We start from the raw sequence: 13798 nt of genomic DNA on the forward strand, positions 1-13798 counted from the left end.
GCCATTTTTTTAATCCATGCTATTTTAAAGTTCCATATATGAAATAAGAGCAATGATAGAAGAAACAGATGTTATATTTAGAGGAGCTTCTAGGATTCCATTTATTTTCAATGTCATATTATTGTAAGCGCAATAAAAATATTCAGAATGTGAAATGAATACACAGTGTTGCTCTTTTAAAAGCTATTCCAGAGTATCTCTTTTGGAATAAAACCTCAAGACTAGCTGGGAGCAACATTAAAGGCAATTATCAATAATATGTCTCTTTTCCATTTACTTCTTCATCAGTAGAAAACCAGATTTGGTAAATTTTCAGCTCATTTACTGTGTTTAAAATAAGTAGAAGGGTCAAAGCTGCTGACGATTATTCAGTCATATCAAGCTTCACAGATAATGGTTTTCTGCTGAAATGCATCAAGACCAGTACTTCCAAACCTGGCCATCACCTGGGGAGCTTTGTGAAAATGTGTTCTTGGGCTCTAGGTCCTTCATTTCTCAGTCTCCCTGAGTGGCAATGCTACTAGCTGGGGAGCACTGTTATGTAGACCAGCATCCAGGAATCATTGAGTAAATGACTGGTTATCTTATGCCTTCTGAGTACCATTCAGTTATGTTTTTTAATCTGGTATTTCCTTCTGATACTTTAATCATAATTAAAACTGCTGTACTTTTATTGAGAATTAGTAATATATTTTTTTTGCCAGTCCTGGGATTTGAACTCACTGAGGCTCTGTCCCTGAGCTGCTTTTGCTCAAGGCTTGCACTCTATCACTTGAGCCACTGCATCACTTCTGGCTTTTTCTGTTTATGTGGTACTGAGAAATTGAACCCAAGGCTTTGTGCATGCTAGGCAAGCACTCTACCACTAACCCATGTTCCCAGCCATAGGATTAGTAATTCTGTCTTCATACTTTATCAAGCATAGGACACCAGTTTCATGCCAATCCTGTGTTTGTTACAAGTAGAATTGTTTGTTCTTTGTCTATTGCTTTGTGGTTTTTTTAGCTAGAACCACATTATCATGACTATTTAATTCATATCAGAATTGCTGCCATATGGTGCAATATGCTTTCATTTTGTAGCCAGTACTTTTGTCTTATCACAAACTCTAGAAATTTCACCAAATTCAAGAACAGGGAGAAAGGCTATTTTCTCAGTTACAAGAGGGCATATAAATGGGAGAGAATGGTTCTGCCCGGTGTCAGTTGCTGAGGTTTTGAATTGTGGATTCCTCTGGAGTGTGTACAGTATCTGAATTCCTTTACTAGTCCCACAAAAGCTGCAGGCTGCCAAGTTTTCTGACTGTAGAGCTCTAAATTAAGGCCAGTTCCTTTGCTCATCCCTCAGACTCTTTCATGTTCCCTAACCGCAGCCTGAGAAAGGCGCCTTGGTTTCAACAGCAGCACACCAGCATATGTTTACTTAATTCCTAAGACATGATGACAGTGGTCTCTGTGCCACTAAAAGCTTTGCTCATTATTATTTTCAGTTGAAGCTGATTTCCAGGCTTTCCTTGCGTGTCACGTGTGTTTTTTTCAGTGCCTTCGGTGCTGCCCAGGAAGAGCAATGGAAGTTAAAGGAACAGCAGCTGAAAGTACAGATTGCTCAGCTTGAGACTGCCCTAAAATCTGACTTAACCGACAAAACCGAAGTCCTTGACAGATTAAAGACTGAAAGAGGTACTCATTTTGGGCTTGTTGAGTCAATCAGTATTAGTGCTGCCTACTGTTTGCTAGCCGCCTTGCTGAATCCTGGGACACAGCCTGTATTCCCAGCTGTCCACTTGCATGAATTTATTGGCAGCTCAAAATTTCCTGTTCTCAGAGTAGCATCTTTCCCAAAAGAATTGCTTTTTCTCCAAGTTACTTTTTATTCAGATTGTTTAATTTTCCTCTGTTCGGAGCCCTTTTTTTTTTTTTTCAGCAGTCAACAAATACTTTTTGAGCACTAGTATGTGCTGGGCACTGTTCTAAATTCTGAAGACACTGCAGTGACTGAAACAAATAAGGAGAAACTGACAATAATTAAGTAAGGATATAATATGTCAGGTGCTAGCAACACAGCAAGGGATAAACCAAAGCAATATCAGATTGACAGAGTGGCAGTGTCAGATGACAAAGTGGCCAAAGTAGTTGCTTGCTGTTACTCATAGGTGAGGAGAAAAGATCTCTGATAGTGAGATCATCTAACTGTTTAGTGACAATGTAAGTATCACTAGCTTTGCCTAAATGTCCCTTCTAAAATAGTCATCAGTAAACTTCATATTGTAAGTGACAGATGTCACTTTTTGTCTCATAGAACCACAATAATTGTAAATAAAGATGTCCATGGTGTAGTGTATTATAACACATGTACACATGTACACTTCAAACAAATGCACAGAGGGAGAGAATTAGTTATTATTTCATTCAAGAGTTATTTCAGTTTCCCACCAGCTAGATAAACTAACGAAATAATAACATTGCTCTTTTTGAGTATTGGCAATTCAGTTGCATGAGAATGTCCAAAGGTTCAATACAACCAGATGAATACCTGTTATCCCAACACTTGAGGCCTATAATCCCAGCACTCTTTGAGGGTGAGATAGTAAAATCATAAATTCAAGGCCAGCCTGGGCAATATAGAAAGACCCTACCTCAAAAATACAATCAGCCAACCTGTAAAATTGAAGTCAGAATTTTTTCTTATTGTCAGTAAGCCTTTATTGTAATGAAATAATAGTCAATATGTATTCACCAAGTGATTAAATTTGACAACTGAATATTTGATTTTTTTTTCTAGCAGATAGTGAGTGAATTAAATGGTGATGGTTTCTCACCAAGTAGATGTTTAAAATGTTCCATGTTCGTGATTTGAATGTGCAGTACTACATACCTAGCAGAGTGCTTTGTCTCAGTAGTTGCTCAGTAAATTCCTGGTTGCTGAAGGAAATAGTTTTCTGTATTTCTTCACTCTTTTCCAAAAGCAAATAGATTGCTCATTCCTAAAAGAAAAGGAAATGAAATAAACCTCTTTGTTTCTACCCTTTCTATATTTCCCCCACAAGAATTCTAAAGCTCTTGACTTCTACACATCTGATTGGTCTATGGGAAGAAAATCTTGTTAAGTGTTTTCTTCGATCTGTGTATTGTTTTTATTAATTCTGAGAACTTTATTAAGTGTTATAATTGCTAAGGTATTTAAGTTTGCCTAGTCTATCTTCATATTTTTTTTAATCTAGTCTATTCTCATCCTTTAAGAGCTTTTCTAAATGTTGAAATGATTCATATATACTGCAGGGTGGAAGGAAAGTCTAATAAAAACTTCTTTTAAATAATCACTTAATTTCACAAGCCTCAAGTTGCTAATATTTTACTATTTGTGAAATCATTCCATTGAGTGTTTCTTTTTTTGGGGGGGGGGGTATGAGGTTTAAACTCAAAACCTTGCACTTATTAGGCAGAATTCTACCACTTGATTCACACACATCCAGTCCTGCTCCCACCTTTTTTTTTTTTTTTTTTTGCATTAGTTATTTTTCAGATAGGGTCTTACATTTTTGCTCAGGACTAACCTCCAACCATAATCATCCTATGCCTCCAATGTAGCTGACATTGAAAAAGTGTGTCACCACACTTGGCTGTAAAATGGTTCCTTGAGTACAACTTTAAATGTATGTCATCATCTATGTACCATAGATGGTTTAACAATCTTCCATTGGTGAGTATTTAAGTACCTTCATTGTTTAAGTATGAGGAGCAGAATCTCTGTATACAAATCTTGATATTATCTAATTCTTTTCAAAAGAACAGCTAGAACTGTTACTTTACAGTTAGTTTTCTTTGAATAGTTTGAATTTACAGCCTAAAGATTTAGTTTTTATTTCTTTTTAAAGACATTACAATAACTCATTAAAAAATAACACAGCATTTAGCCATTTTTCCAGGAAATAATAAGTTAAAATTTGAAATTATCTACTTAAAGGAATCTTTCAGTATTGATTAAGTTCCCTTTTACAGTTTTCAGTTGTTTAATTCTACTTTGAAGTCTCCTCACACTTTTCTCTTTTCATGTGTCAAGTGTTCTTTGCCAGGAGATGTTTCCCTAGCTTTTTGTAGTCATTCATCTAACTGGCAAATTATTTTTAGAGAATACTCACCTCTTTATTCAAGGTACAAATTAGTTTCAGATTGTGTGAATATGTTGGGGAGAATATGTAAATGCAGTCCACATTTGGTTAATGCTTAAATTAACTGCATGTGTTTAAGGGCTTGCTTTTGAAAGTCCCTTTCTATCTTTAGCTGAAATGCATAATTCAGCATAATGCACATGGTTATATTGATCACAGCTGAAGATATTAGCACAAAAGGGCTCTGAAAATTGTTTAGTAGAATTGTTCGCTGCACTCTGCTTATTAATGGTGTGCTGGGGGAACAGAAGTTTGAAAGAGCGGAATGTTATCTCATTTGAATAAAATGCTGTTTAGCTTAACCTGCTTTTTGTCAAATCATAGGTAAGGAGGGTATTTTTCAACTAGTACAGAGTGCTTTGATTTTTCATATTATAATTCAGCAAGTCTATTTCCTCTTCTTTAAAATCCAGGAGTTATATATCTTCAATGAACAGTTTGAGAAAGGAAAAGTAGAGTGTGTAACTATACATAATTCAGTAGAGAGTTCACTGGTTCTCTGTGATGCTGATGTCTTCTACTAGCATATTCTCCCACTAATTCCCTGTTTTTAAAAACTCCAATGAATAAGGACATAGTTGTTAAAACAAAAATGGGAAGAAGATGGAAACATTTTAGTAGCTTTATTCCTGTTGTATTAGCATATCATTCTTAGGAACTGCTCTGAAAAACTGAAAGTATAGGAAAAGTGGAGCATTGAAAAATCAGAATGCATTATGTGCCTGGACTAAGATGGACCATCCTATTGCTTCGGCCCTCTTCTGGAACCCTGAAAAATGTTGGAAATAGAACAAACCTCTGTTGTCCTTAGTATTTATATTTACATGCTTCTGGTGTTTAATTTTTTGTTATTGCCTAATTTCTGTCTAGTTGTTATTTTAACCCAATCAACATATTCTTATTCTTCTCACTGATTAAAATGTTTTTCTTCTTAGGAATTCATATTTGTCTTAATAGTAATTTTTAAAATAAGTATTTGACCTTTACCATCAAAATTTCCAGGTATTTTTCACATTCGGGCTTGTTTGGGTTTGGGTCATTACTAAAGTTTGTACGCAGGGCTTTGCACTTGATAGGCTGGCACCCTACCACTTGAACCTTGCCTCCAGCCCTCCTCCTTTGCTGGTTATTTTGGAAATGGGGTTTAGCAAGCTTTTCTGCCCTAACAGCTTCAAACTACAATCCTCCTGATCTCAGCCTCCTAGGATTATAAACATGAACTGCCAGATTCCTGCTGGAAATTCTTTACTTCACTAGATATAAGTTATTATGCCATAGAATAGCCTTTGAGTTTTCTATCACTAAGATGAATTTGTTCTTATATTTAAGCGGGACATGGTTTTTCCACAACTGTCATCTCAGGTACTCAGAAGGAACAGGAGCAGGAAAATTGACAAATTTTAAGGCAGCCTGGGCTACGATAGGAGAATTTGTACACCCCCCCAAAAAAATATTACAAACAAAAGGTCTGAGGGGGTGGCTCAAGTGGTAGAGCACTTGCCTAACTAGCTTGTGCAAGGGTCTCTAGTCTTAAAAAAGGAGGGAGTAGGGCTGGGGATATAGCCTAGTGGCAAGAGTGCCTGCCTCGGATACACGAGGCCCTAGGTTCGATTCCCCAGCACCACATATACAGAAAAAAAAAAAAAAAAAAAAAAAAAAACGGCCAGAAGCGGCGCTGTGGCTCAAGTGGCAGAGTGCTAGCCTTGAGTGGGAAGAAGCCAGGGACAGTGCTCAGGCCCTGAGTCCAAGGCCAGGACTGGCCAAAAAAAAAAAAAAAAGGAGGGAGTAGGGATTTCAATTTTTATATGAAAATGTCTCCATTTTTGTGTACATTAGAGCTGTAATTTTTTCTTTTAGATTGCCAGGAAATATGTGACATTAAAGACATCCAAATTTAGTTTGTTTCTTCTTTATCTTTTCTTCTAGTATACTTTAACATTGTTCCTTATATGTTGTATTTATAGCTTGGGAATATAAAGCCTTACAAAAGTCAGAAACACGTTTTTGTATAAAATGTAGTCAGAATGCAAATGCATTCATGGAAAGAATTCTTGGCAAATGTATTGACTTTTTGTTAAGAAAAGAAAACAAGGGGCTGGGAGTGTGGCCTAGTGGCAAGAGCGCTTGCCCTCCTACACATGAAGCTCTCGGTTCGAGTCCCCAGCACCACATATATGGAAAACGGCCAGAAGGGGCGCTGTGGCCCAGGTGGCAGAGTGCTAGCCTTGAGCAGGAAGAAGCCAGAGACGGTGCTCAGGCCCTGAGTCCAAGGCCCAGGACTGGCCAAAAAAAAAAAAAGCACAACTTAAATTGGGGGCCTTCAATGAACATGATTGTTGAGAATCTAAAGGAAGGAGTGACATGGTTTGAGTGACACGGTTTCAAGTTAGTCCACAAAGAATGATAACTGATCACCACAGTGGACAGTTGGGAAAAGTACATTCAGAACCATGTGACTGAAAAAAATGCAGATTTGCTAGCCAGCTCTTATTCTTTAAAAAAAAAAGTTAAACATATTTAATGCAGAGAGTAAATTTGCCATCTCCTGTAGCCTTGCTTAACACTCATGCTTGGAAGCCATGGTGAATGAGTGCCCAGACACAAGTAACCATATCCATTCTGTAAAGATAGCTCTGAGCTCATATTCTGCTAATGAGTAACATGAACTCAGTGAATAAGGAACACACATGAATTATTGATACTACCTTACCCTTGTTGAGAATCTGTTTCTCCTATTGAAGCAGATTTGTTGAAAGTACTGCTGATTAAATTGTGGGCTCTGAATTTATCATTTATTGTTTTGTTTTATGCTAAGTTGGGAAATAAAAATACAAAGAAGTCAATCCAAAAATAAAAAGACAAGAAATATATTTTTGCATGCCTTTCAGGACCATTAATAACTAAGTGAAAATCATAGATTTAGAAACACATATTCTTGAGCATTTTAAACAGAATGTTCCTTTGAAGTCTCAGAGACCACAATTTCCTCATATTAATGCTATGAATTGAAGTCTTAAGTTTTCGATAAGCAAGTGAATCATATGGTAGACACATGACAGTGTGCATTTGCTCTCCACTCTGCCGCTGCCTTTGTTGAGGTACTAGCTCACTTTCTTTGTGACCTGACCAGTACTAGATCAAGCTTTATGTATAACAGGAATTTGCCTATAATCTGTTCTTAGCACTAATTCTTACTTGTCTTTCTAATTGTGCTGACTGTATTTTTAAGACCAAAATGAGAGACTCATTCAAGAAAATAGAGACCTACAGTTACGGTATCTGGAACAAAAGCAGCAACTTGATGAACTTAAAAACCGCATGAAGTTTTTTAACCAGGTGAATTATTTTCTTATTTCAAAATTGTATCCACATATTTTATGCATAGAGAAAATACTTATAAGCACAAGTATTTTCAAAACAAGACAATTCAAGCATTTTACTTATTAACTCTTTATCAAGCAGCTTTTGTTCTCTATGCATGTTCTGATTAGCTGCAGAGCTTCCTGTACTTTCATAAATATCTCATTATGATCTTTTATTTAATCTATTTCAGGGAAGTGATATTAATGCTGATGAATTGAGTGAAGCTCTCCTGCTTATAAAGGTAGTTTTTAGAACTTGACCAGGAATCACGTGTCTACTTATGTTTGAATATAATGATTACTTTTATCTGTCAAGTTTATATTTGGAGGTTAAATTATTTGTGCATCTTCCGAAACTTAATTCAAGTTTTGCACATATCACCTCTACTAGGACCTAAGACTATGTTCAGGTGTCATTTCACTACAGCATACATATTTCATAATGACATCAAAATTACATTTAGATCTCAAAAACTTGCTACTTAAAGCACTTTCTTTAGTTGTAACAAACATTCTACTTTTACCTGGCCCAGTATAAAAATAACCTTTTAGTTTTATACTTTTCTTCCCGAAGAGACCTTGGATTGAACCCTGTTATCTTAAGTAAAACATGGAATTATAAATATAACCAGAAGATGTTTTCTGGCTCTGGGATATTCTGTTATCTACAATATGAGAAAACATACTTCCTTCCTTTTCAAATCTCTTTGTACATTTTTTCAAATGAAGGAAAACAAACAAAAGTCTGTGATTCTTTTTGGTTACATGAAACAAACTTTTTTTATTTATCCATAATTGTTCCAGATCTCTATTCAAATATACGTATTAGGACTACTTTATTCCTAGCAGAAAAAGAGTATATATTTTGAATTATTTGCTGTATCCTGCTATATCTATTTTAAGTCACAGAATCACATTTTAGAATTTCTCATTTTAGTAATAAAACATGTTTTTTTGTTTTAGGCTCAGAAAGAACAAAAAAATGGAGACCTTTCCTTTCTAGAGAAAGTAGATGGCAAAATAAATAAAGATCTAGAACGTTCCATGAGAGAGCTGCAGGCAACTCATGCAGAAACAGTGCAAGAACTTGAAAAGACAAGAAACATGCTAATTATGCAACACAAAATTAATAAAGATTACCAGGTAATAGAATACACTAAATTGAGAGGAAAGGTTTTCTGTTCTCTGCTGATTACATTTCTAAGCGGTGCTCTATCTGTTTTACTATCTATGATAATCTTATTAAAAATTATCGACTATTATGTCTTTATGTATCCCTTGAATTTAGGCTTGTAACTGAGTAGTTAAAATAATAAGCTTACAAATACCTTACGAGGAATTAGAATGGCTTACAAATATTTGGGAGGAATGAATAGTAACATTATCCAGAGGTCATTCTGCAACCACCTCACATTAGCATTTAACAGACCAGAAACTCATCTCCATAAAAAGAAATCCAGGGTTTATTTCACTTATGATTTGTGAACATTGCCAAACATAGTTTTCAGAACCATAAACTATTTGAGGTCAGGAAACCATGGTTTCCAGCTCCTGGCATTCCACATAGAAAATGTTTGCATCATAAGAGCTCTGAAAAGTGAAAATGAGACTAACCCTAAGTATTTAAACTGATTATCTCTGATTTTTTTAGATGGAAGTTGAGGCAGTGACCCTAAAGATGGAAAACTTGCAGCAAGATTATGAACTCAAAGTGGAACAATATGTTCATCTTCTTGATATCAGAGCTGCACGTATCCAGAAATTAGAAGGTACTGTGTACACCTTTTGAATCACAGTAACTAGAGGTCTTATAAAAATTGAAAACGTCATCCTAATCTTCACTCACAAGATCTCTTTGCTTCATCTTTCCCAATTTATAGTTGTAACATTTAAGTCACCAGAAAGGCTGTTTCATCTGATTCTTTTCTGCTCAAGAATTTTAAATAGAATTTTTCAATGATTTACTGCTTTTTTGAAATCATTGTTATGGGCAAGGTTTCAAAGTACCTCATAAAGTACTGCAGACTCCAATTTACTTCTGTAACTGAATTTCTAAGCAAATTATACACGTGAGCCAAATAGGTCTGCTTGCTCTTCATCAGAGTCTCTTGCTCAGTTCTCCAACTGTTCTTTTCCTGTTCTTTGTTCTCCCTGAACCTCCTTTCTACCTTGACCTCAGATAATACCTTTCCCTGCTTCAGTAGGCACCGAAGTGCTAATTCATGCCAGGAAACTGGCTATGATTACTTGTAACTACCTCATCATCCTACCTGAAATGTTCTTGCCAGTCATCTGAGGGAGCTGAGCGTAGTGACCATGCCTGTAATCTCAGCGCTCAGGAGACTGAGGCAAAATGATTACAAGTTCTAAACCATCTTGGGTCTACATAGTGAGGTTGAGGCCAACTTATATAGCATAATCCTGTGTGAAAAGGAAAGACAACAAAAGAAAGTCATCTGAAGAACTAGTTTATAAAACAACTTTCAGGGCATTAGCCCAGAAATTCTGGAGCCAATGATCTTCTTTATTTAGAGTTAACAGGGAGCTACTAAGATACAGGTCAGATGATGTATGTAGAAAAGCACTAGCCTAGCACTTTCCTATAGCTTCCTGTTTTGTACTTGGAATTGTATGTTTGAGGAGAATATAATTGTCCCTCAGCTGCTAGGTTTTTGCCTTCACAGAAACCACAATGTAAGTTCTACACTAATAACTACTAGATGCTGTCATGTCCACGGCCCTACAATACTTCATTCAGTTACCTGTGCCAGCAGTAACTTGAATATACCCTGTCTGAGGATCCCAAAGGCCTGATGCTCATGACTTAATGACTTACTGACATTTATCATACTACAAATTGAATTAGAAACCTTTAAAACCATGTCTACACCTGTCACATGTTACACAAATTATGGCATTTTTAAACAGTGACAATTTGTAAATATATATACATATATACACATGAGAACAATGGCATTTTTAATTTTAACTTTTTAAGTTTGTAACTTTTTACAAATTGTTTTAGGGTCTGATCTAATAGAAAACAGCTGGATTATTACATACATCTACTTCAGTGTTTAATCTGTTGTGATCTTATACATCACAGAGCCTCTGAGAAACTTTATCATACACTTGTAATATAATAAAAATTAAAAAGGCAAATGATCTGGTATCATCAAAGTAGTTAGATTCCTAAAACCATTTTAGAGAACCTTAGAAGTTTCTAGACTACACTGAGAATCTCTGCTTGATGAAGAAATACCAAATAAATATCTTTATCTGACTGACCATGGATTTCCAAAGGCCAAAGAGCAGTGTGTACCTTTTATTCTAAGTAATACTCAATAAAAATTTCCCTAATAGGATTTTCTTGGTTAAAAGGGAGGTCACAATGTAAAAAATTCTCATTCTCTGAAGCCTCTACCAGTATGATTTGCCTGTCCCTTAACTTCATTGGTTCATTCCATAAACACAATCATGTCCCTAATTCATCCTAAGTAGAGTGCTACCCAGTAAGAATACAAACAGGAAAAATAAAAAACGTAGGCACCACTCCCAATGAACTAGTAAGATGTGGATGAGTAAACACATGGCTGTACTTTGTTATAAAGAATGTAGAGCTAAGACTCGATTGTCGCTTAGCCATCCCCATCTGCTGTCCCTACCTCTAAACTGTCTGTTATCTTGTAACTTGCAAGAAAACACACACATACATATAACACGCAAGAAATCTAGTCAAGTGCATTTGATTTCTGGAATTCTTTCTCCACAAAACGCTATAAGCACCTGTTAGTTAAAATTCTCCTAAGATTTCCAACATCCTTTGAGTATGATACTAGATATGCTTTGTTGGAAAAAGGGAAATACTGGATCTAAACCCCACAACAGTTCTGAAGCAAGCAGAAGGCTACTGAATCGTACGACATCAATATAGTAAGTTATTCCTTTATTTTGAATGAATAAATGTAATTTCTACTTCTTTTAAGTATTTTTATTTTTTGAATAACTACTTATTTATTGTCAAAGTTATGTACAGAGGAGTTACAGTTTCATACATAAGGCAGTGGGTACATTTCTTGTACAATTTGCTATCTCCTCCCCCATTTCCCCTTCCCTCCTCCACCTTTCCCTCTCCCCCATGAGTTGTTCAGTTGGTTTACATCAAATGGTTTTGTAAGTGTTGCTTTTAGAGTCATTTGTCTTTTTATCCTTTGTCTCTCGATTTTGATATTCCCATCCCTTCCCTTGTTCCAATACCAGTATATACAGTATCCAGGTTACTCAGATGAGATACAGCGATAGCGTGGGGACAACCACAGGCAGGGAATACAAGAGGATCATCAACAACATAAAAGCTACCATTTCACATGGCATGTTGAAAATAATTACAACAGTGATATAACATTTGTTTCCATAACATGGAGTTCATTTCACTTAGCAGCATCTTATGTGTTCATAAGGGCATAGCTATTGGGAATGTTCTATTTTTTTAATTTTTTTATTAATTAAATTTTGTTGACAAGGTGTTGTGCAAAAGGGGTACAGTTACATAATAAGGCAGTGAGTACTTTTCTTGTGATATCTTACACGCTCATTTTTCTTTCCCTTCCCTAGATCAGGTAGGCATACATACAATATCCGGTGTACCAAAATCATATTCAGTAACCATGTAGGGTACGCCAAAGGAAATTCAACTAGAACATTAAATGTAATGACAACAATAGAATCCTCCTGTGTCCTTCTCTTGGAGTTGTTTTTGCTTATCCTCGACTTATATGATCATGTGTACATAGCTGTTGAGCTATTGTGATCCACTGATAGGTCTAGTCTAGACCTTTTTATGTTTAGTAGTTGTTTGGTTTTTAGATACATAATGTAAGTTCGCTGACCCAAACCTGTGCCGACCTGGTCTCTGCTGCCCACCCCCCCAACAGTCATATATCAAGGAGACCATGGCCCTTTTTTTTTTTTTTTTTTTTTTTTTTTTGCCAGTCCTGGGCCTTGGACTCAGGGCCTGAGCACTGTCCCTGGCTTCTTCCCGCTCAAGGCTAGCATTCTGCCACTTGAGCCACAGCGCCACTTCTGGCCATTTTCTGTATATGTGGTGCTGGGGAATTGAACCGAGGGCTTCATGTATGGGAGGCAAGCTCTCTTGCCATTAGGCTGTATCCCCAGCCCCAGACCATGGCCCTTTGTTCTCTGTGTTCTAGGCTTGTCTTGCTCAACATTTATTTGTCCAAGTTCTGACCATTTCCCTGAGAATACCAATATTTTATCATTTCTAATTGCTATATAGTGTTCCATTGTGTATAGGTACCACATTTTTTGGATCCATTCATCTATAGTGGGGCATCTGGGTTGTTTTCATATTTTGGCTATTGTGAATTGTGCAGTGATAAACATGGATGTGCAGATGTCTTTATGCTATCCTGAGACCTATTGTTCAGGATAGATGCCTAGGAGTGGTATGGCTGGGTCATAGGGTATGTCTATGCTGAGCTTTCCATACTGTTCTCCAAAGTGATTGTACTAATTTGCACTCCCACCAACAATGGAGAAGGGTTCCTCTTTCTCCACATCCCCTCCAGCATTTATTGTTGGCTGAGTTCAGAGTATAGGCTATTTTAACTGGAGTGAGGTGATATCTCAGGGTTGTTTTTATTTGCATTTCCTTTACTGCCAGGGATGTTGAACATTTCCTCATATGTTTCTTTGCCATTTTTATCTCTTCTCCTGTAAAGTCTCTCTTTATCTCCTTTGCCCATTTAATAATTGGTTTACTGGGGGCTGGGGATATGGCCTAGTGGCAGGAGTGCCTGCCTCATATACATGAGGCCCTGAGTTCGATTCCCCAGCACCACATATACAGAAAATGGCCAGAAGTGGCGCTGTGGCTCAAGTGGCAGAGTGCTAGCCTTGAGCAAAAAGAAGCCAGGGACAGTGCTCAGGCCCTGAGTCCAAGCCCCAGGACTGGCCAAAAAAAATAAATAAAATAATAATAATAATAATAATAATTGGTTTACTGGGTTTAGAGGGGATTAGTTTTTTTTAGTTCTCTGTAGATGACAGATATTAGGCCTTTGTCTGTTGCTGTGCTGGTGAAGATCCTTTCCCATATGGTTGACTGTCTTTCTAGTTTGGTGGCTATGTCTTTAGCTATGCAGAAACTTTTTATTTTGTAGTAGTCACATTTGTTGAGTCTCTCCCCTATCTGATGTGCCCCTAGGACTATTCAGGAAGTTCCTACCTGTGCCCATAATTTCTACGG

General features: G+C 36.7%; 1 protein-coding gene across 4 annotated transcripts in view; it reads left to right on the forward strand.

Annotated features, from left to right (window-relative positions):
• The window catches only part of Rpgrip1l (RPGRIP1 like), a 94817-nt gene that overhangs the window by 29273 nt on the left and 51746 nt on the right, over window positions 1-13798 (forward strand). For all 4 annotated transcript variants that reach the window (XM_048355588.1, XM_048355590.1, XM_048355592.1 and 1 more), the window contains 5 exons: window positions 1540-1679; window positions 7398-7504; window positions 7722-7772; window positions 8494-8673; window positions 9182-9299. In XM_048355588.1, the coding sequence (XP_048211545.1) occupies window positions 1540-1679; window positions 7398-7504; window positions 7722-7772; window positions 8494-8673; window positions 9182-9299 (596 nt within the window). The remainder of the gene's footprint in view (window positions 1-1539; window positions 1680-7397; window positions 7505-7721; window positions 7773-8493; window positions 8674-9181; window positions 9300-13798) is intronic.

This window comes from Perognathus longimembris, chromosome 10, assembly GCF_023159225.1.
Source record: "Perognathus longimembris pacificus isolate PPM17 chromosome 10, ASM2315922v1, whole genome shotgun sequence".
NCBI lineage: Eukaryota > Metazoa > Chordata > Mammalia > Rodentia > Heteromyidae > Perognathus > Perognathus longimembris.